Source organism: Pezoporus occidentalis, unplaced genomic scaffold (genome assembly GCF_034315485.1).
Source record: "Pezoporus occidentalis ecotype Australia unplaced genomic scaffold, CSIRO_AGI_Poc_V1 ctg31, whole genome shotgun sequence".
Classification (NCBI taxonomy): Eukaryota; Metazoa; Chordata; class Aves; order Psittaciformes; family Psittacidae; genus Pezoporus; species Pezoporus occidentalis.
In genome coordinates, this window is record NW_026915052.1 from 2,381,149 (window position 1) to 2,405,245 (window position 24,097).

At 38.3% G+C, this 24,097-nt stretch overlaps 1 protein-coding gene across 3 annotated transcripts in view; it reads left to right on the top strand.

Annotated features, from left to right (window-relative positions):
* WDR25 (WD repeat domain 25) overlaps positions 1 to 24,097 on the top strand; it is a 73,960-nt gene that overhangs the window by 37,140 nt on the left and 12,723 nt on the right. For 2 of the 3 annotated variants that reach the window (XM_062627948.1, XM_062627951.1), the window contains 3 exons: positions 5,112 to 5,242; positions 17,707 to 17,877; positions 23,826 to 23,966. In XM_062627948.1, the coding sequence (XP_062483932.1) occupies positions 5,112 to 5,242; positions 17,707 to 17,877; positions 23,826 to 23,966 (443 nt within the window). The remainder of the gene's footprint in view (positions 1 to 5,111; positions 5,243 to 17,706; positions 17,878 to 23,825; positions 23,967 to 24,097) is intronic. The other variant, XM_062627950.1, reaches the window with a different exon arrangement.

Here is a 24,097-nt window from a genome sequence, read left to right on the forward strand (position 1 = left end):
ATGTCCAGATGTAATGGAGATGCTTTACCAACTTTAGGAAGTTAATTTTAATTTTAAAATTTATTTATAACTATTTTATTTTTGGAATATATGTTTTATTCATCAGTGGATTTTTTTTTATTAGACACAAATAACTGGTACAGTAGCATAGGCAGAACACTGGCCGGATTGGTTCTATTTGCGTATTACAGATACTTCTCATTTCTTTGATATTATGACAGAGGGAATTTTCCAAGACATTCTGGCACATTTCCTGTGTTGCCAAATGCTGCAGTTATATTTTAGTTCATGGACTGAGCTTGATTTCAAATATAACTTCCTCAGAGTTTTATAATGGGAAATTTAATTTCCCATTATTTTGAAAGTTTTCACATTACCATGGCCAGGATACTGAAATTAGGCTGTTGGTTTTGAAGGAAAGTTCAGATTCTATATAATGTGGTCACTTAAATCCGTCAGGGTTTTTGAAAACAAAACAAAATTTTTGCATTATTTTGAGAGTCTCTTAATGGAATATTTTGTACCCTCCAAAAACATGGTGCAGGTTTGTTTTTCTGTATTTTCTTTTATATTCTAATGTGGTAGTCCTATAGATATAACATTATTGTTAATAAATATAATCGTATTTGTTCACATAGGAGATTCCGGTTCACCAGGACAAGTGCTCATACATAAGCATCACCTCAGGAGAGCTGTGACTTCATTCTATTCCACCTCTTCTCTCCCAGTAATAGATAGTATGTTGTTTTAATATGCATAAAAGTTTTCTATGACACTTCAGAGAAAAAGCCCAGTTGACATGGTTTTGTTTGGTTTTTTTTTAAATGCATACAGTCAGGGAAGTTCTGCTTATTCTGCTAAGTGAGCTTACTCTCATGTCCTTGTAATGTGGCTTCACTTTTCCTATAGAATAGTGTAAGGAAGTGAATGATTTTGGATTATGCAGGTAGGGGTGTGAACCTGAGAACCACTAAACACAGTTACAGAAGCATCCTGTGCTCAGTAACTGTGCTGATATTCTCTGAAAAATTCACCATGTTAAATAGCCTTTAGAATATCTGATTTCATAGTTGAGCAGTTTCACAGTAGGCTGCCAGAAACATATGTTCAAGATCTTTTAAAAGATTTTTTTCTTTTTCATACTGTGTATTTTACTGGTGAGCCTTTAATAAATGAAGAATTGAATTAAGCACTTTAAGAATAAAAACCACACTGTAAAGATGAGGTAGGTCTTGTTACTGAAATTGTGAACTTAAAGATTGAGAGAAATATTTGTTCTCTGCTTTTGGAATAACAACCTCTTATACAGGAAAATGATATGGGGTATAGATTTTCCCTCTATTAGCCAAATAGATTTTTCAGAAGATATAATTTTCTACAGTCTGTGAGTTGGTTGAATCTTTGTTATGCTGCCTTTATGAACTAAAATGCAATAAATATATGCACAATAAAGGTATATACAAGCTTGCTGAATTATACCTGTTGTATTCTTTTGTGGATAAGGGAGTCTTCTGCTCAAAGAACATCTTTCGCAACATATAGAATAAGGCCCCCAAAAGTTGTATGTTTAATGTTAATAAGCTGTATCATTTTAGAGAAAAATATACCTAACTGTAAATACCGACTTCCAGGAAGGTGAAGCAGGATCTCCAACAAACACTGAAGCTGGATTTCCCAACCCATGTGGCTTAGATCCATCATAGCATAGTTGCAGCCTGGAAAGCAGGAAATTCTGCTCATGGTAGTAAAACACACAAAGTAAAGTCTTCACAAAAGAGAACTAAAAGTTGAATTTGTTGTTTTAAAACACTGGATTGCATGAGCTATTTTGCCCCATATCGTATTCTGCAGTGATCTGTTCTGTCTCTCAGTTGGATATTTTTCCTAAATTTCTGAAGTTCAGAAAGATATACAGTGATAGAGATTTCATAACTGTGTAGAGAATGTGCCTGAGTACTTCAGCTCTGCAGTCCTAATACGTAAAATGGAAAGGTTCAAGGGACATATTAATATAAATGTTAGTAAAGTTCATTTAGATGGGCTCAGGCATGTTTGCATGATAAGCAGTCTGATTTAGATTCTTTTATTATTCATAAATTCAAGTTCTGTCAATAGGAGAGTTTCTTTTCTGTACTGTTGTGATCCTCCCCTTTTGAGCATGTTACCTGCTGCTATTCCTTTGCTCTTCCACATTCCAGACTTTTTCTCATTTTCTGTGATGTGGCAGTAGAATGAAATTCAAATATACATCTAATACCACCAACTCTTCAGAACACAGCATAATGAGTTTCCAAAAAGAGATGCTCAATTGAATTTCACTTTTGGGGGGTGAGAGAATGAGAAAGAAAGTTTTACTTCAAAGTACTAATTGGAGAGCCTGGGCTTTTAAGATTAATGTATTGTGATTGCTCCTCAGACCAGTTAAAAAGCTAGCATGGGTAATATCTGCATCAAACAGTAAGGTAACAGCTTAAATAGGATAAAGTAGCAGGTTAGAGCATATAGAGATGAATAAAATACTCTTGTTTGCATGGTTGTTTGCATGAATTTTATTTATTATTAGACTATAAAATAGAACTCATAGTAGTGAGATCATTACAGTGTGCTGTCAATGCAATCTTTTGGATAAATAACAGCCTCTAGAAGACAAGGGCAAAACTAGTACCCACTTCTTTTAAAAACAGAGGAGAGAGAAGAGGGAAATAGAGAATTTTTGTTTCTGGAATAAATATTGAGCAAATAATTGGAAGTAGCTGGGGAAGAGATTGAAAGATGGACTAATTAATAACAAACAAATGATCTTAAATCAATCTTTCTTTGGAAAAGGTAACAGATCTTGTAGTTATTAGATGAAATGCGTCTTGAATTTAGTACACATCTTTTTTTGATTTTGTCTTACCTGACTTTCTCATATCTTAGGCTAGAAAGTACAGTGGAAAGAAATATGTGCGTATTATAGAAAAAGCAGTTTTCAGAAGTATTGTGGAGGTGAAAACCTATTTAGTAAAGGTAGTTAAACAATTAATGTTTGTTGCAAGGTTAGATGATGAGTTCTGCTGAATCACTAATTTGTCTAATGCTGTGTGGATGACGTATTTTATGGAGAGTATTAACTGCTTGATGCAGCCTTTATAAAGCTGTTTGACAGGATTAGTACAAGTAAGCTGTATGAAACTGTTAGACAGGATTAGTACAGGTAAGCTGTATTTTTGTTAATTTCTGGCTGCAGTGCCATTTAAAACTTGGTGACTATACTCATGGATTGTTTATTAAACTAGATACTACTAGGAACCAAGTTCCTTTAGGAGCAAAGAGCTATTAAACTGGCTAGGGTGTCTCCACAGGGAAATCCAGTATTTTCTCAAGTGTTGAGGATGAGAGGAAGAAGCATGTGTATATAACTTTTCTAAAGCTTGCAAACGATGCCTGGTAGTGGTGTACTTGAGAGCAATATCTTTTTGCTCCTATAACTAATGATTTTAATATTTTCTTCCTTCCCTGTGGAATTTTATTGTTTTGGTTTTTTTTTGGTTTTTCTTTTTTGTTTGTTTGGTTTTTTTCTCTGATTCTGTAGCTTTTGGGGTCCTGAAAGCTCCCATGGTGAGAGATGGTCACTGTTGCATATTTCTTGTAAAGAGAAACTCTGCTGCCCTTATGACTTTTTTCTCTTTTGGGGGAAGGTATTTAAGGACTAAATTAAGTCTTTCACTCAGTAGTGACAGAGAGACCATTTAGATCTTGCATGGGTAATTAGTAGATAATCTTTATAAAAAGAACAGAAAACCCCTACAAAAAAACAGTGTTCACATGGAACAACACTCACCCCTCCCTTGTGCTCCCTGCAGTCTATTCTCCCTGACCCTGCTAGCTCAAAGAACATGTGTGATGAAGTAAAATCTCTCCTCTCTAAAATGAATAAATAAATAAATTGACAAGTCTTAGCCTCTTGACTGTAAATAGAGTTCAGCAGATGGAACTGATGATGAAATCAAATAAACTGGCTCCAACTTAAGCATAAAAAAATTCTATATGAATGAACATTCATCTAATAATAAGTAAATCTATCCATCACCAGCATCTTTAGCTCAAAGTATTTTCAGTTAAGAAAGCCTGTTTTAAGCCTCACTTGCTGAAAATATAGATTAATGAATATTTTAGGGAGTTTTGCCACAATATTTTAAGGGTTTGATGTGTAGGATTTTTTTTTTTTTTAAATTTTATTTGTTTTTACATCTGCAGTACCTTCTTCACTGTGGCTTAAAGCAGTAACTTTATTTACTGTAGATCTTTATGTGTGATACGTAGAAAATAAAGCACAGTTGAAATTGCAAACTGAGTAAATGTACTTTTCATGGTGCAGACTGCTCTTCTAAAAAATGTATTTCAGCAAATGCATTAGTATCATGAATTTGTTAGGATTAAAAGAAGCAGTTGACTGTGGAAAAGTCGCATAAATTAACCTAGCTGAATGCTGTTGCTTTTGAAAGTGTCGACACTCCAGTTGATGCTAACCACAGGATCCTGCAGAGATTAGTGTACACAATTAAACGTTGGGAACAGTGTATCCATGGGAACAGCTATTGCCTTCATATGATGGTATGCAAATTATTTCCTACTTTCAAGATGAAGTTTCACTCCTACCTTCACAGAAAGATAAGTAAACATCACAAGAGTTGTAGTGCAATTTGGGTATGGTATTTCTGTAAAACAATGTTTTGTTCTAGGTATTTTTATCCCTCTGAAAGAAAGACTATGCCTTCTCTAGGGAAACATTCAGTCATTGGATTTGTGGATTTAGTCCCGCATGTCAAATGAACTGGGACCTCGGTGGATCTCCTCAGTATGGGGAACTGCTTGTTCTCTCCTTTCAGTAGGAAGCAGTCAGTGGTGCAGAAGCCCATGAGCAGGAGTAGTTACACATGTATAGAAGTTAGTGAGTTTACTCTTGATTTACTGGAAATACAAGACTGGTCCTAGATACTTGAAATGTGTTCACATAAACATATTCACTTTTGGTAACATTGCTATTTTTAAAACCAGGTTGAAATGAATAACGTATTTCATTTTTGGTTTTGCTCAAATGTTAAGCTCTGCTTCTTACTTTATTCTAGGGAAGCAGATATTTAGCAGCAAAAATGAATTTAGGATCAGCGCACTGAAGTTCCACCCTACAGACTCAAATATTTTCATTTGTGGAGGGTTCAGCCCAGAAGTTAAATCTTGGGATATAAGGACTTCTAAGGTAATGGAAATCTTTTTTTTTTCTGTTTCTCTTTTAAAATATTTTCTAGCTTGGATGTGCTATGCATTACTAATCTGCTAGATGTACTGGTCTTTCAGTGAAATCTTACTCTGAAATATTTTGCATTTGTCATTGATTGTGTTGCCATTTATTAATATGAACATTTGTAAAGTTCATGTAGAGGAACATTGTACACAAAAATATTTTTGTTTGTTTATGTAAATATGACTAACATACAGTTAGGAAGCCTTTTTGAGGCTCATTTTGAGGATTGTGAAAAGCAGTTGTATACTAGGAAGCCGTACAGCTAACTTGCTGTTCAAGCTGCTGCATGTGGGTCAGGATGTGTTTACCTGTATCTTTTGTATAGAAGCTTGGAGTAATATTTACATTCATGAAGGGTCACAGAGAGGCCTGTATAGCCTGTGCCTTCATCGTGAACCACCAAAACCAGTGTGCTTCCAGCTGCCATTCAGAGCTCAGGTAAGACCAGTGCTGTACTCTGCCAGTGGAAGCATAAGGCAAGCTGACATAACAGCTCTAAGAGCAGCAGTGACTGTAAAGTGAGTTGTTTTCCTTTGAATTTCTATGCGAGTAGTTCCTACTCATCTTAGCCATCTGTTTGCTGTTGAGGGTGACAGAAGGGATCTGAAAAAGATAAGATTGTTTATCCAAACTTTGCCTTTGATGTACTAGGAATAATAGGTGAGAGATGTAGGGAGACACATTTCATGTATGAGGGATCTAACCGGAGAGCTCTGAAATCATTATGGGAGTTGCAGTACTGAGAAGGCACAGTATTCTTGTACAATTAAGAATCTAGTTCCTGTGCTGCAGATGTTCTTTTAGATTTGTCGCTGTTTGAGAAGAGGATTTAACTGCATGGGATCTATACCATAGGCTTCCCTCACAGGTGATCAATCACAGGTGATATTTGCAGTTCAAGGTTACATTTCAAAAAAGATTATTCCTGACCCCCTCACCCCAGCAATTCTGATACCAGAGACTGTGATGATGTCCCTGAGGACTATGCAAAATTGGCATTGACTCAGGCAGAGTTAGGGGCCTAAATAACACATTAATGCTTGTGGAGATGTTAGTTTTGAGTCATCTCCTGAGTCTGATTCTCTCCTATTGTCAGTATCTCTGCCAATCAGTGGTATTTGGGTTTTATCTTGGAACAGATAGTGTGTCAGATGGTGTCACCAAGAAAAATGGCTTGAAAAATGCTGTTCTTGGTCATTTTCCCCATTTATGAAGTGTCAGAGTTTCAGTAGTCCTTTCCCTTGGTACAAGATGAGATATCAAGCCATGTTTTATTCCAAGCAATGAAGACAATAAAAGTGTTCATCTTTTAAAGCAGCTCCTTAGGTTTTAAATTCTGGTGGTGCCTCAGCTCAACTGATATGTCTGGCAGACCTGATTGTAGTTCAGGCCTGTGTAAATATATATTCACAAAACAGTTCCTTGTGGACAGGAGCAGGTCTCAGACAGCGTGTTCTTCTTAACCTGGACAGAAGCTGCAAAGCAGCCTGTGCATCCCAGGCTGTGATTGCCAGATATTGCCAACCACCTTAGCTTGCTGTTTCACAGAAGGTGCCTCTTACAGAAATGTGTGCATGTCCATGCTACAAGACTGGAGTTTTCTGATTGATAAAGGGTGGTTTCACTGTCTTGGAAAGTCTTCTCCATGAAACTGTTCCTGAAAAGTAACAGTAGAGAGGAAATGCGTCCTTCACCAATGAAAGGTGTTTGCTGGAACAAGAAGAAGGCAAGTGTAGAGAGGTGTAAAACATAGTTTGCATGAGTCATTATTGCAGTGAGGAGCAGACAAGTGTGTTGAAATGAAGCTTACAGTAGACGATGGAAATATAAGGGGCAGTGTGCAATTTGTGAGGTATTGGTCTTTGTAAAAGGCCTTGTCAGAAGGCAAAAGAGCAAAACCATACTGATAAACTGTAGACTAGTTCACCCATTCATATATTCTGTAATTCTGACTACCAGAAGCCTGGCTTGAGATGGTGTTCTGATATAGTAACTTTTATGTAAACTACATGTCTAGCAAAATTACAGAGGAAAACTGCACTTTCAGTACTTTACCACTGCTCAGTTATAAGAAACAATAGTTATGCTTGGGACCGCCTTTGTTTAGGTTGCAGGGGATAACGTATAAGTTGTGTGTGTGTATGCAGGCAGAGCCAGTAGTGAATGCTTTAGGTGACGACATCTTGTGATTCATTTCCAGAGGACAAACAGACACCAGGAAAACCTATTTATATCTGTGTAGAATAGTAACAGAAATACTTAACATTTTATTAATTTGAGGGTACATCTAGTCTAAACCAGCCCTCATGTTTTCTACTAATCAGGGAATATGCTGTCTTTATGAGATTCAAACAGAATTTGATGGTATCTTTATGCTTTACTGCCCAAATCTCTTTTTTTTGACTCCTTGCTTACTTATCTGGGCACGGTGCTTTTTTTGAATGGGTACAATAGTGTATTTGTCTTTCCATAGGCCATTACATGTCCACTTCTAATACTGTTGCCAAAGTAACAGTATGATGCTCAGGATTGTTACATTATGAGTTTTTTCTTTTTCATTGTGAGTATTGCTGTTGTGCAACATGTCACAACATTGCATGCTGTGACACTCTTTGATCCCATCTTGCGATGTGTTTTCTCAAAAAGCAGTACATTTCTGTGGCCAGAATGCTGTATACAGCTAAAATGAGGCTAACAGAATAATGCATTTGTATCCTGTTACTAACCATAAGCTCATTTTGCAATGCTCAAGCTCCAGTGTTGGAAGCTGCCTTAAAGAGCTGTTGATCTCTAAGGAATACACACAGTGGTGGTCTCTCTACCTGCAGAATACTCCAGTGCTTAAAAAGATTGTCTGTAACTCCATTTGTGTAAACTGATGCTAATGAAGAGATAAGGGAAACATCCCACCATATTACAGAAAAATAATTTCTTTCTGAGAGAATAATAAGTGAATGAATGTATATTCTAACAGGTAAAATAGGAAACCTTTTAGGCTTGGTAAAACAAAAACCCCAGCCTCTTTCTTTTGTACAGAGCCTTTACTGGGTTCTCTCTAGAAGTTTCTAGAAGCTGTTGCCTGCTTTGTTCATTAGGAAATAATTATATTCATGTAGAATTTCACCAGTTGGAAAACTAGCTAATTAAGTAGTGCGCAAGGAATATTAATTTTTATAATACGCAGTCTCTAATCACCTTGGAAAGTGGAAAGTTTGGGTTTAGCCTGGTAACAGATACTGATCCGTTTTTCTTTTGTTTGTTTGATATGTTTGCTCATTTGAAAACTGTAATTTTGTATATACTGTGATTGTCTAAAGCAGCAATGTGGTTTACTGTCTTACTCTGAAACCTTTCTAAAAGGGGGAGAGAGCTTCTGTTGTTCTTTGATATTTTTTCCATGATACAAGGTAGCTGTAGCTGAGTGATAGATGTAGATTGTTAGACACCTGTGTTTGTATTGATTTTAAAATTAGAGCTGTGTGTGTACCGAGTGAATGTGGAAGGTCATAACTGAGTGGGGAAAATATAAAATTCTGATTTGATTGTTTATGGCTTCTTCTTGCAGAATGGCAAGTATCATGTATGCATTATTACTGCAAAATAATGTTACATTTCAAGCTCTTAGTCATGGAACAGTATGTCGGTTAGGCATGAATTATCATATCATCAATATCTCTGTTTCTTGCTAGTTTGGAGGATTTCAGTGGATTCTTCAGGAATTCCTACTTTCAGCTTATATTGTTATCCTTATTCACAAGATAAAACCAGCACACCTCATGTGTTTTTCATCTTACACAGTTATGGCCATATTGATTGAATGATGTGTCCTGGCCAGTCCTGTTCTAACAAATGGCATTTGGTCTTAACTGAAATAGATGTCTGAGGCCTCTTACCACTTTGTTTCAGTTTTGGTGCAAACTTTAAAGTGCTTTCACCCTAATTCATTACAAGATTTTCCTGTTTTGCTGGTTCCTTCAAGTATGTTTACCTGTCATTCAGCTTGGAATGATGTATGAATGAACTAATGATTCTTTTTGTTCCCATTATCATACTCCTGATAGCATTTTTGGGCTTTGCAGCATATTTTGTCAATAGAGTGAGTACCCTAAATCAAGAGCTTGAGTCTTGTTAGTCATTGCCCATTGAAAACTCAATTTCAGCATTCACTGGTAATTCTATTTCAGAGGTCATTCTTTAGGATATACACGTGTTTTAACAAACTATCCACTTGCACATCTTAACTATGTGAGGCAAAATAATAATTGCATATCAGGAAATGAGGGATTTTTGGTGGAAATTCAGGCCAAAGCATTAAGCATCATGGACATAGAGGGAATGAATGACAACAAAACTTATTATCCAATTACACATACATGCAGTATTTGAAATGTGCAGTTCTATGCCAGTGTGCCACATTGGCTGCTGGTGGGAAATGACACAGAATAGCTGATAGTGGTATTTTTCCAAATTAGTACTTCTGAAATTTCTCTTTGATTTTATAGAGTATAAGTTTGTAGACCAAGTTACTAATATTTATTCATGTATTGAATGTGGTATGAATACTGGATTTCTGAGTCCCAGGGAAAATGTATGATGATAGCTTTGGGGCAGTCTTTCAGCTACTAATACACTGAGAAATGTACACAGGCTATTAATCAGAAAGACAGACATATAAAAGAAAAAAAAGAAGGAATATTGAAAGATGTTTATTGCTATCCCTGTTCTGTTGAACAAACAAGCAAAATGATTTCAAATGTAGCATTGTGCATTGAGGTAGAGAAAGAATGAAAGAACAATACGGGAGTTAAAATCTTCAAGGTAAAGCTAAGCAACATACTTCAGAGAAATGAATGGATGGCATAGCTTGTTAACTGCTCAGTGAAATGTAAGATACACAGGCATCTCAAACTTAGAGAGACAAGTAATCAAGGCCTGAGGGGGAAAAAAAATGAAAGAATAGAAAAGGCAGTTGAATAGCATGTAGAGATTTATTATAGTGGTATTCCTTTGTGTTAAACCCAGTTTTGTCTCTGGTGAAGGGATTATTCTGGAGATCTTACATTGCTGTATAACAGATTCATTACATTTATGAAACACTTGGAGAATGTTTATAGAGACTTTATGAAAAGACCAGAAAGCTTGGAAGTGAGCTGCCATGTTTAAAAAAAACAAAACCAAAACCATCTCTGCAGTGTTTACCATAGAGAGAGAATCATATTGAACAGCTGCTGTGGGATCTTTGGACCTCGGAGCTGAACCTAGAAAAAAACCTGTAAAATGCCCTGTAAAAAGAACTGTGCGATAACACTGAGACCTTAAAGTACTTACGTATTTTGGAAGTATTTCCTTTCTCTGAGCTGTGGAAGAACTTCTTAAGATGTTCAGCACAAACCAGTTGAATTATACAGTTACTCTCCGTTTTGGCTGAACTATATTAGCTTTTCAGACAGGAGACAATATATGTTCCAAACACTTATTCTACCTGAAATTTTGATATTTCTCGAAGCACCAAAGAGAACATAGGGTTGAGACCTGTATCCTTTAGCTAAGCTTACACAGATGTAATATCAGAACAACGCTACAGCTCTACTGATAATTTAAAGTTAGCCAAAGGAGCTAACATTCTTTACACCATGAGTGTAAGTTGTCAAACTGAGTTGAAGATTTATTTACACATGCCAGCAAGGTTTGCATAGTGTAAAGCAGGGATAGTATTATCTCTGTTGAAAGGACAAAGAACACTCAAGAACTTGCATCTGAATGTATTAATGTACATTTTCTAAATGTATCCATATAGTTAAAGTTTTGCTTATTTCACCTTTTATTTACATTTTGCTTTGATTGACAAAACATTTTGTAAGCATTCAGGAACTAGTTCTTTATAATGTGCATACAGAAATGCAAGGAACTCTAAAGGCAGGGAGATCTCTAACTTTTTTTTGGACTCTGTTAAAAATAGAGGAATAGTTTATTCAGCTGTTAGATGTATTCAGTTCATGTGTTCTGTGTCATAAACCACTGTTGGAGCTCTGGCAAGAGCTATCTGCTGTAGCTGTCAGAACGGCAAGTCCTGAGGAAGCACCGTGCAATGATTCAGGGAGGGAATAAGTGGAAGGTGACAGGGCTGTGGCTCTGATCTTTAAATAATATTAGAAGGTCTTAGACCTCCATAAATGCAAATACACTCCTTATATTAAACAAGGAAGGAAAAGAGAGGAAGGGCATCCACCAGTGGAGACCAAGTAGTATGACCTGACATAGCCACAGAACAGACTTGGAGGGAAGGATTGGTTATAAATGTGGGAATAAATGAAATTATTAAAAAAACCTTAATTATGGGAGTTAATCGAAGGTTGATTGTGTGAAGTTTACTTGATGTTACTCCACAATTTTGGACTTTTTTGAACAATTAGAGAAGCTGAAGAAGCAGAGACTAATGTAGGTACTGTAAAATGAGAAAAGCTAAAGAGGAGAACTCAAGAAAGGAAACTGGGAGGTATTTGGTGACATGCTTCAGGTGTGGCTCCAAATGGAGACAACATTTATTATTTTAATTCTGAAAAAATACTTGTTACAGAAAGTATTGCACTAGCACAATCAATGATAATAAAAAAGGGATAGAATACCATGCAGAGAAAATGCCCATGACTTACTAGTAATAGGAAGAGTACAAATGAATGCAAAGATTCAGCCTTTTGAGATTAATAACAAAATTTTGTCAGGACATAAGCAAGGTTTCAAAAAAGATGAATACAAAGTCAGTCTGTTGGAGTGATAGGCAAATTTGAGGAAAATTTAGATTTGAATATTTACACAGAATTCCCATTTTTGAAATTCAGGTCTTACAAGCTATAGAACATATTTACTAGAAAATGGTGGAAGCAGTTAGTCTGAGCTTTTAAAATTAGTCTAGAAATGCACTGCAGGATTTTTATTATTATCAGAGGCCAACACAGAGTATAAACAGGGGCTTCTCCCCTATCTCCCAATCTTGCTTTATTGCTCTGGATTGAATATCATTTAGCTACAAAATTTCAACTATCATATATAGTTTTATGCTTAAAAAAGAAATCTTTATGTTGAGCTATTTGTCTGTACTTGAGTTTATAAAGAAAGAAGCCAAAGTCATTAAAAGACAGTTTAAAAATTAATGAATTGAGAGTGCAAGTGCAGTGCATTTAGTTCCTTGGAAACATTCTATTGCAATTTCTTTCAGATGAGATGCTGTCAATTTCCGTAGCATGTAGCATTTAGGAAACTTAAACTATGACACTAATGAATTTGTCTCTGGATAGCATATAAATATGAAAAAAGGTTGTAGAAATTGGTGATTACTTGCACTTCTGGTTTCTATAGAAACAACCATTACATTGTCATGTACCGATGGTATTAGGAAGAGCAATGTAATTAAAATAAGATGATTTATTCAGTTCTTTAGAAAACTGAAGATATTCTTCTCACAGTTGAGAAAGCCTGACTGAATCTATGGACAAAAAGTTTGAAGAAATCTGGTGAGGAGTATATTTGTACTTGTGTAATGGTATTTGGTTTTAAATGTGAACATTCTGGAGTCCTTTCTGAGTGTGAGGACACATTTTATGTGGCTGTATCATATACATGAGCAGTCCTGCTGTGTTTATTTGGAAACCTCATATGGTGATATCATAGATGATAATCATAGACCTGTCTGTCTGTGACAGACAATCATAGCAGCTGCTCCTGAGGAGACTGAAATGGGCCAGAGACAAAACATGCCTCTTTGTGGAGTGTGAGTGTTCAAATGAGAAGCTGTTGGGGAATAGCCATTCTGGTTTCAGCTCGTTTCTAGACAAACTTTAAACACCCAGCAGCTACCAGTATACTTTTAAACAAGCAAGAATATGAAAGCACAGCAAACTCCATCTCGATTCCCAGCAATGGTTACCCAGACCTTTCTAATGTAGAGTGTGGGCACTTCTTGCACTGCAGATACTGTCTTTGTCTTTCATGGTCTGTTTAAGTTTTCAACTGTAGAACTGGTTGTTCCTGATTTTCTCCCTCTTTTTTTTTTTTTAATGTCTACAACATCCTGTAGCAGAAAATACAATTTAAATATGTATTGTGGGAAGAAGCATCTTGTTTTGAATCTGCCATCTGCTAGTTTGGAGTCTGAATTCTTATCATGGAAGAAATCGGTCACCTTCTCCATGCCACTCAGACTTTATTTCTGATACTTTCAAATTCCCCATGGTTGTCCATTTCTGTACTGTAAAGTCCTTGGTTATTGCTTCTCATAAAAAAGCCATTCTGCATCTTGGATGTTCCTCGTCTGTTTCCTGTATACAGATTTCACTTATCCTATTTGAGATGAGATAATTTTAAATAAAATTCTGATGGGAAAATATTTTTTTTCTAATAAATGGTTGACACTTTGCATCACAAGAATCCTGTGCTTTCTCAAGCAATCTGAAGTGACTTAAAAAAAGAGTACATTGTTCATATAGTAGTCATCTGGCTTAACACCTTACTCTCTAGAATAGATCGACACAAATGGCTTGCACTGCAGTAGATAAAAAAGCTTCTATTTTGTGCAAAATTAACTTTCTCTTAAAGTGCACTTTTTATTACTAGTAGTGCTCTATTACTGTTTCGCAGAGGAAACTTAAATCAGTCCACGATTGCTTTAATTACCCAACATGCCTGCAGGAAGAGACAGTTTCATACCAAAGCACTCAATCTAAAAAGGTAGGACAAGAGGTGGAAATAAAAATATGGCCATTTTTATAGGTTGGAAGGCATGGCACTGGCTGATTAAGGTTTTTTTCCATGACCATCCAGATTACATGTAGTCCTGTCAGATTTGTTTTGAGATCTCATCTGCTGATGCTCAGGACAATGACTATAAAAGCACGTTTCTTTCTCACCACTTGCTTAAAGTTTGAGGGACTTTTTAGGAAAGTGCAGTGCATATACATTACAGGTGAGCAGCTCAGAGCTTGGGTGAGCAGCAGTTTCTGAACTGCTTGTGTTGAGGCTTTGGGCTTTCTTGACAGAAAAAATACCAGGCATTGCATGTACTTTATGCAGCAAAGGATTATAGAACACCCATCTGAAATATATACCTTGAATTCCGTATCACAGCATGGTTTTCAAATCATCAGAACCCTAAGAATCTCTTTGAAACTGACTTAATTTGCTTAAATTACCTTTCTTGTTGAATGCCTGCAGCCATGAGCTCTTGCCTTAGTGAAGAAGCTTTATTATTATGTTGGATTGTGTTGACACCAGAAAGTATTAGGACTTCTTTTGAAATTATTTCTTTTATTTATAGGAAATGCTTAGATTGACGAAGTGGACTGTGGATTTCCAATGCTTACTGGTGATAAATCTGCAAATAGAAAAAGGGCAAAAGCTATTATTAACAAACTAAAGCCAGCAGGGTAAGGAAACTGGTGCTTTCCCCAAGCAAGTTCCTCAGGCATGTCATGAATTAATTGTCTAAGGTAGAACAAATCAGGTTTAATTATGAGTACTTTTCTGAGCAGGGGTGTTGCAAAATTTGAAAGCTATCTTTATGGAAGAATTTAAATACTATGTATATCAAGTTCCCAGCTGCTTGTCAAAATGTTAGTTTATTGTTCTCTGAGTCAGCTCTTACTGTGTGGTTTGAAGATTAAATAGCATTGTTTTTCTGAGGTGCTTACAGAAAAAATGTTTTTTTTTTACTTATTTTTACGGAGCTTCCTGTTGCAAAGCTAACATCCATGGGTAATTTGGTTAGATGTCCTATTAACAGACAACCATACATATGTAATGATTAGCAATGAAAATGTTTAGATTATTAGTGGCAGTTTATGTGAGAGCCCAAGAGGATTTCAGCAAAACATTAAAAGCATGTGCATGTTACTTACTGCATGACCTTTACTTTTTCCTTACTGAGAGATTACTGTTGCTTCAAACAGAAAATTTTAAGTCCCAAGCCTAAAAACCCCTTAACAGTGCTGAACGCAGTGTATGTATGGATATGTGTATACATACATTTCACAAGGGTTTTTTTTTTTTTTTTTTTTTTGCAGATGAAGGCCTAAACAGTACATTTGAGTTTTTCACCTTTAAAATAAGAGAATATTATCCAATTACTATCATGAAGCACCGTTTGGGACTTTATTATCATTTATTGCTCTGTATGGTTCTTCTTCATTTCCCAACACCAATTGGCCTTTGTTTCTGCTTTCCTGTCCCTGTTTCTACTTGTATATGCTACTCTGCACTGATCTTGCCAACTCTCCAGTTGGGACTTGTCACATCTGTGAAAGTGCCTGCTGCTAAGTAGCTGTCTCTTCAGTCTGTTGGGGCGGTAGAGCCTTTTGTACCCCCCCTCCTCTCAATTAAACTTTATTTCAGGACACCTGCAGTTCCTGTATGATTTTTCATTTCTCATTCCAGGCAGCTATTGTATTTTGTGGGTTTATTTATTTATTTTTTATTATTATTTTTATTTTTGCTCCTAGAGAATACCTTCATATTCTACTTTACTAATGAACTATGGACTTCCTTTTATAAGTCTTTGAGGAAATAGCATGATGATTTCTCCATAAAGAAAAGTGGAGGCAAATATAACTGTTGGCTTTGCAAAGTCTAATTGCTTTGTATATCATGCGGATTCGTGGGCTGAAAAATCTGATGAGAGCAAGTAACACATTTGTATATTCATTATCTTAAAAATGCAGGCAGATTGCTGAAAAGCATGCCAGGTTTTTGAGTCTGCGGGTTCAGATCTTGTTGATGAATTTACAGGGTGTATAGTGTGCTTGCATGAGTGAGGTTCTTCAGTGAATGCAGACATTGTCTTTCTAAAGCATACATTTCACAGAGCCTATGAAAAGCAGTCGGAGCAGCTGTTGCTGCTGTCCTTCTACATGCCAAGATCACGGGAAGCAGAAATGCAAGGGACCTAAGGAGATGATCTAGTATATTGCTACTGTAAAGCAGGATCTGCTAGATCTGAACATTTCCAAGTAGTTGCAGACTTTTGAGCTGGAGGAAGGAAAGCAGGAAGTTCTTGTGTTTGATATTTGAAACTATTTTTCTTTTACTGGTTAAAGTGTAAAGCAGAGGTATAATCCAGGATATTTCACTGTGACACCTGAAAATTATTTTTATAAAAAAATGCATGTGCTTATGGTATCTGTAAAAGTTCTGGGCCCTGGAATCAGTAGTCCCATGTTGCTAGGGATATGAAGTAGGCACTGAAATGCTTCACAAAGCTGGGGACTGTTTCAGTATAATACTTCAAGTGCTCTGCCTGCTCTGTTTTTTTTTCTAGTGACATTAGAAGGACTAACCTCTGAACACCCTGTTGGAAATGCAGGCAGCTACTTTTTGGCTGTCTTGGTGAGAGAGATACATATTTAGATATTAAGTAAGAGTCTTCCAGTGTCCTAGTTTCAAGGATCACCATATTCAGAGAGATGGATTCTTTTGATCTGGCCATTTGCCTTGAAGTTGCTCTCTACTGGAGGCAAATAAGAGCAAAAGAAAGCAGAAATATTGATTTGCAAAATTCAAAGTAGACAACACAGATGCAGAATTTCATGAAGAAAGGTGGAAAGAAAGGAAATTTAAATAGTTCATATATTCTTTAGAATATTTCAAAATCTCTGTTACATTTTAAGATCCAATTCACAGGCTGTTAAAAGATTCAGCATCTAGTGGCTGAGGACCCATTTCTGTATGGATCTAACCCACTTTGGTGTGAACTGACATTTGCCTTCTTCCAGTTTTCTAGAATGTCCCCCAATCTCAAAGATTATGGAGAGCATCCTTGCAATGGTGTCAGCTGGCTCTTACCCTTGGGTGGATAACGTCAGGGCCCACTGATTTGTAGGGGTCAAGCTCCTGTAATAGTTGACATACCAAATCTTTTTTTTTTTTTTTTCCACTGACGGTGGGCCTGTGTTTTCATCAGGCTGGATTTTTGTTCCCAAGGCCTGTGGCCCAACTGCTGATAAAGACAGAGGTGAAGAAAGCATTGAGAACCTCTGCCTTTCAGCATTGCTGGTAACTAATTCACCTCTCGTGTTCAAGAGTGGGAAAATATTTCAATTAGTTACCCAATTTTAATTATGTACCTAATTTCAGTTCAAGCTGAGCTTTTGCTTTTCTAGCTGTACCTCTGCGCACACAGGCAATGCTCTTGTAGTTCTCAGTGGTTCCACTTTTCCATCTCTGGGACTCTTCTCTTTTGGTTTTGAGCAAACTTAACAGTTAAGCCAATGGGGTATTTTTTCTTCTACCAGTTAAAAATTAGGTGCTTTTTCACATTTTACATTTGTTGTTTATTAATACAAAGAGAATATGTTGGTTATTAATACAAAGAGAAAATTTAAGTAATTGGTTCTTCTAATCTGTCAAAAATAACAAACTTTTTTTTCCACTAGGTGTTAAGAGTGTACAAAGCTGCCATTCAACAGACATTGGACATGCTCTTTCTCCCAGAAGGAAAAGAATTTCTTACAAGCACAGATGCAGTAAGCCGTGACTCAGCTGATCGTACCATTATTGCATGGGACTTCCACAGTGCTGCAAAAATCTCCAATCAGATTTTCCATGTAAGATTAACAACTGGTATTGTTTGGGATTTAGTATTTCATGCTTGTCAGTGTTGTAAAAAAACCTTGATTTTCTGAAAGATTATGTGATGTATAAAATGCTCTTACTGTAAGTTGAGGGCTTTCTTTAGTTCTGTATATATATATAATGTATATTAAAAGCACTTACTTATTCTGAAAAAATGACCTTGAACACTGTTAGGTCTCTTTGTGTTAAAAATGTTTACATTTTGGTGCTCATTCACTGACAACTCAGCTATAATTAGGCAAGGACACTGCAGTGTCTAGCTTGCCAGTGATGCATGGCAGTAGTTGCTTTCTTTTCCCACACTTTTTCATACATTTTTCATCAGCTACAATGAGGGCTATTGACAAATTTAATATTTGCATAGTAATAGCAACCTGATACGTGCCTATAGATACCTAGTACGGCACAATCACAGGGGCAAAATTTACCTTTAACAGTGCAGGTGCAGTATTTCTCTCCGTAATCTATCCAGGCAAGATAATGGACTAAATTTTCTGAAAAGCCTGACAGCTTCAAAGGAGATTACTAAGGAAGCTAACAGATAATTCTAACTCGCTGGGTCTTTTTTGAAACCCATGTCTAATATTCTATGTAAGATGATTGGATTATATACAGATGCTTTTGGCTGAAATTATCTGCTGACAAGAACATGAAGTTGGTGATCTAGTCTGATTGTTTCATGTTTAATTTCCACAGTTATGTCTTCATCCAATATTGGATCTATCAACATCTTGGATAGACAATAAGGGAAAAGCAAAAAAGCTGTGAACATATGAATTACAGATCAGTCAGGTTCAGTATTAAGAAGTAAAACCAACCAAATAATTTTTCTTCTCTTTATCCCCTGTCAAACAAACCAACTAACAACCCCCCATAGCCTACCTTCTCACTACTACAGCGGCTCTGAAACAGACTTTTTCTCCCCTTTTCTGCACTGTGAATAAGCAAGGTGATTTTGGAAACTCTTCTTCACTTTTCTGAATTTCGCCTTTGAACCTTTCAATGTGGGAGAGAACCCCTGCGCTCTTCAGGCAGATTAGACCCCAAAAGAACTTGATGTATTGCTTGTCTGCTTTAACAAATGAGTAGTTAAGAGCTCTAAAATAGCCCATTACTATAGTATGCACATGTCCCGGGTTCAGCAGTAGCAGTCATTTTTCTCCTTCTTAGTGGCTGGTGCAGTGCTGTGATTTTGACTTTCAGCCTGGGAACAGCACTGATAACACCGATGTTTTTAGTTGCTGCTCAGTAATGTTTACTCTGACCAAGGACTTTCTGAGTCTCATGCTCTGTCAGGGAGGAGGGGAAGCCGGGAAGAAGCAGAGACGGGGCGCCTGACCCAAGCTAGCCAAAGAGGTATTCCATACCACAGCATGTCATGCCCACTATATAAACTGGGGGCAGTTACCCAGAAGGGTGAGATCACTGCTTGGGTCAGGCTGGGTATCAGTCGGCAGGTGGTGAGCGGTTGTATTCTCTTCCCTTGTTATTTACCTTATCATTATTATTATTGGTGGCAGCAGCAGTAGTTTGTGTTATATCTTAGTTACCAGACTGCTCTTATCCCAGCCTGTGGGAGTTACGTTCTTTCGACTCTCCTCCCCATCCCTCCGGGAGTGGGGGGGGAGGAAGGGGGAGGGGGAGTGAGATAGCAGCTGCGTCGTTCTGAGTTACTGGCTGGGCTTAAACCACGGCAGTTTTTTGTGGCACCCGACGTGGGGCACGCAGGGTTGAGATAACGACAGATCTGACCAGAGTGTGTCTAAACATATCTGTGATAAGCATTCATTGTTTTGGATTAATAGTCACTCCTCACAATGCTGATTTATTGGCTCTCAAAGTTGTTGCTCTTGACCTTGGAGTTTCAGCATGTCGTACCTTACTTACAGCCGGTATTTGCTGTGTTACTGTTCATCAGCTGGGGACCTTGGGCTACGGTTCTTGTTTCATTGTACTTTATGGTAATGATTTCTAATACAATAGATTCATTGATCGTGAAACTGACCTGGCTTGCTTTCTGAGTGTGGTCACCACCTCTATACTTTGGGAGGTATATGATAGAAGTGTTTAGCAATTACACATCTTTTTTTCCCCTCCTCGGGTGGTCAACCTGTGAAGGAGACATTCCCTTACCTTCCCAGCCCCCCTACCAGACCATTTATAACATCATTTGAGAATTCTGAAGGTTTTGAATGGCCTTTGGGTACCCTTGAGACCTGCCTGCTGATTGTTACGGGGATCACCATATTAGCACACATACAGAGTGTTTTTTATCCACGACCATTTCATCTGATCTCAAAAGTTAAGCAGAGTTGGGTTTGGGCCTTGTCTGGGGTTAGACCATGATATAGGAGGACCAAGAGAATTTCCCTGAGGCTGGACAGTCATGAGTGGCAGCGTATGTGGGATAGTATGGGCAAGTATGAGGCCAGTGGACCCCTCCAGTGCTTTGGAACTTCACCACTGAACAAGTACAAAATCCAGAAAAATTAGTAAAACACTTAAATGAGGTGTGTTGTCATCCTGGTCATACCAGAGAGGGACAAATCATGGCAACGTGCTGGGGCTTGACCTATGCTTACAGAGCCCTGTTCAAAACCATCTAGCACCTTCAGAGGGAAAAAAAAATGTCTCTGGATCTGATGGCAAAGAAATCAACAATGCAGCTACTCTAACTCCAAATACAGCAACTACACCAACTCCAAATACAGCAACTACACCAACTCCAAATACAGCAACTACACCAACTCCAAATACAGCAACTACACCAACTCCAAATACAGCAACTACACCAACCCCAGTGACGAGTACAGCGGCTACACAAACTCTGACCACAACAGACAGTGCAGCTACTCCAGCTCCAAGCACAGCAACTACACTAACCCCAGTGACAAGTACAGCAGCTACCCAAACCCTGACAACAGATACTGCAGCCGCTCCAATCACAGTGATAATCACTGCAGCTAAACCAGAGGACCAATTTTTGCCAATATCGGTTGCCCCTGTATGCAAGGGGAAAAGCAAAAAAGAGACAAGAAAGATGAAGAAGCAATGCCAGTGCACTTACTACCCAGGACAGCATCTGATCAGGAGTCATCATCACATGAATCAGAGGAAGAAGAGGTGACTTCTCAATCCCGGACCTCAACCGAGAGACGGAATATACGAAAAGATTTTACCCATCAACCAAGGGAGCACATCATCACCTGGTTGCTCTGATGCTGGGACAATAGGGCTGATGGTCATGAATTAGAAGGTAGGGAAGCTAAGCAGCTGGGATCACTTGCTAGGGAAGGGGGAATTGACAAAGCAATTGCAAGAGAGAAACAATCCCTCAGCCTTTGGAGACGGCTCTTGGCAGCTGTGAAAAAAAGGTTTCCATACAAAGATGATGTTATAAGTCGTTTGGCCAAGTGGACTACTCTAGAGAGAGGCATCCAGTCTCTGAGGGAATCAGCCATTGTAGAGATGATCTGTCAAAAGGTAATGCCAGGGATGCACCCATAGATCCAGATGAAGTCGAATGTACACAACCCATGTGGTGGAAACTTACACGAAGTGCACCATCATCATATGCACATTCATTGGCAACAGTAACCTGGAATGACACAGTACCACTAACAGTGGATGAAATGGTTCATAAACTTTGAGAGTTCAAAGACAATCTCACCCCTACCATCATTTCAGCTGTGGAAAAACTGTCCCAGGAGTTCAGACAATTGAGAGACGATCTATCTGATCTATCCAGCTCCTCACGTATACCGACACACATCTCAGCTATTAACAAGAGGTGCCCTACTGCTCAAGAGAGAAGATATAGAAGGTGTATACCATGGGCCACCCTATGGTTTTACCTGCGGGATCACGGAGAATACATGAGGAAGTGGGATGGAAAACCTACTTCAGCTCTGGAGGAATGGGTGCGTGAATTGAAGAGAAGAACAAAGGTCAAGGATGATCATCCCATGAAAGCTGAGGCTTCAGTCTTTGGTGAGCAGTTTCGCAGATGGAGTGGAAGAACTGCTTTTACTCCAGCTCCTATAATAAAGAAGACTAATCTCTGTCTACCAGACGTAAGTGACCAATATTGTGATGACTATTAGAGGGGCCCTGCCTCCAGCCAGGTGGAGGTAGGGGACAATTGGATTTACTGGACTGCGTGGATCAGGTGGCCTGGCACATCAGTCCTACAGAAGTATAAGGCTCTAGTAGATACCGGTGCACAGTGTACCCTGATGCCATCAAGCTGTCAAGGGGTGGAACCCATCTATATTTCTGGAGTGACAGGAGGATCCCAAGAGTTGACTGTGCTGGAGGCTGAAATCGGCTTGACTGGGAGGAAGTGGCAAAAGCACCCTATTGTGACTGGTCCAGAGGTTCCATGCATCCTCGGCATTGACTACCTCAAGAGAGGGTACTTCAAAGACCCAAAAGGGTACCGGTGGGCTTTTGGTATTGCTGCTTTGGAGACTGAGGTAATTGAGCAGCTGTCCACCTTGCCTCGTCTCTCAGAGGATCTTTCTGTTTGTGGGGTTGCTGAAGGTTGAAGAACACCAAGTGCCAATTACGACCGCAACAGTGCACCAGCAGCAATATTGCACCAACCAGGACTCGCTGATCCCCATCCATCAGCTGATCCGTAGACTGGAGAGTCAGGGAGTGATCAGCAGGACCCACTCGCCCTTTAATAGCCCCATATGGCCAGTGCAAAAGTTTAACGGAGAGTGGAGACTAACAGTAGACTATCGTGGCCTGAATGAAGTCACACCACCATTGAGTGCTGCCGTACCGGACATGCTAGAACTTCAGTATGAACTAGAGTCAAAGGCAGCCAAGTGGTATGCCACGATTGATATTGCCAATGCATCTTTCTCAATCCCTTTGGCAGCAGAGTGCAGGCCACAGTTCGCTTTAACTTGGAGGGGTGTCCAGTACACTTGGAACTGAAAGCCCTGGGGTGGAAACACAGCCCTGCCATCTCTCATGGACTGATCCAGACTGCACTGGAATAGGAGCAAGCTCCAGAATACCAGCATAACAGCACATCGCTCCTGTAGATTACATTGTGCTTTCTGATCCCTTACTGTTAGACCCAGTTTCCCCCCACAAGCATGCAGTGCTGTGCCATGGAGCATACTCCCAGCCAGGCACACTGCCTAATCCAGTTTTGATTTCTGTTCCCAGTACCTTACAGTACCCAGAACTTCCTTCCCAGTTCATCACTTCCAAGCCACACGATAAAACTAGTCTGATGTTCTTCCTGTTCTGCCACATAGCCTGTGAGTTCCAGTGGTCACTGTCTGCCTAATGACATCACATGCAGATACATCCTACAGCCAACGCTCTTTTAGTTTGTATTCATGGCACCAAAATTCAGCACTGTGCCTTTAAGTTAGGCTGAAACTAGCAGAGGTTTTGGACCTGGTGAAAACACTGTGAGAGTAGTTGATTTCTAGTGCAGTCGCTATGCAGTCTTTCAAAAGTAATCTTAATTCAGTCTTAAATTGGAACACTAGACTAAAGCCAAGTGTTACTAATTTTTTGAAGATATTTATGAATTTACAGCCAGCAATAGCTTACATGGCAAATCACTGTCATAAAGAACTTCTGACTTAGTAGGCTATTCAGTACCATCAAGTTGGAGTTACCTTTCTGCAGCTGTTCTGCAGTGTAATTATGGTTCAGAGAGAGATTTTGGTCAACATCTATGAAACCAGGGTAGATATTTCATTTAAAATTTGTCTTGGTGTAAGACTTTCAGTGGATTGTAATGAGTTAAATATCTTTTCTATAATGTATGCTGTGGTTATGACTTATGTATACCTTACCTTTTATGGTCTTCCAAAATGTGATAAGATAACCTGAATCATTTCAACAAATCTTTTGTTTCATACAAAACTTTCTTTAAAATTATTTTCAGGAGCGTTACACTTGCCCGAGTCTGACTCTGCACCCAAAAGAGTCTGTGTTTGTTGCTCAGACAAATGGGAACTACATGGCTTTGTTTTCTGCGCAGCGACCTTACCGAATCAACAAGAAGAAAAGATATGAAGGACATAAGGTATCCTTCTTTACTGGGAACTTAGTATCCAAATCTAGAAACAAGATGGTTAGCAAAGTATGTGTGCTTTTTAGTATGTCTGCTAATAGTGGTTGATTATAAATCAGTGATAGATATTAATTGGCTTCATT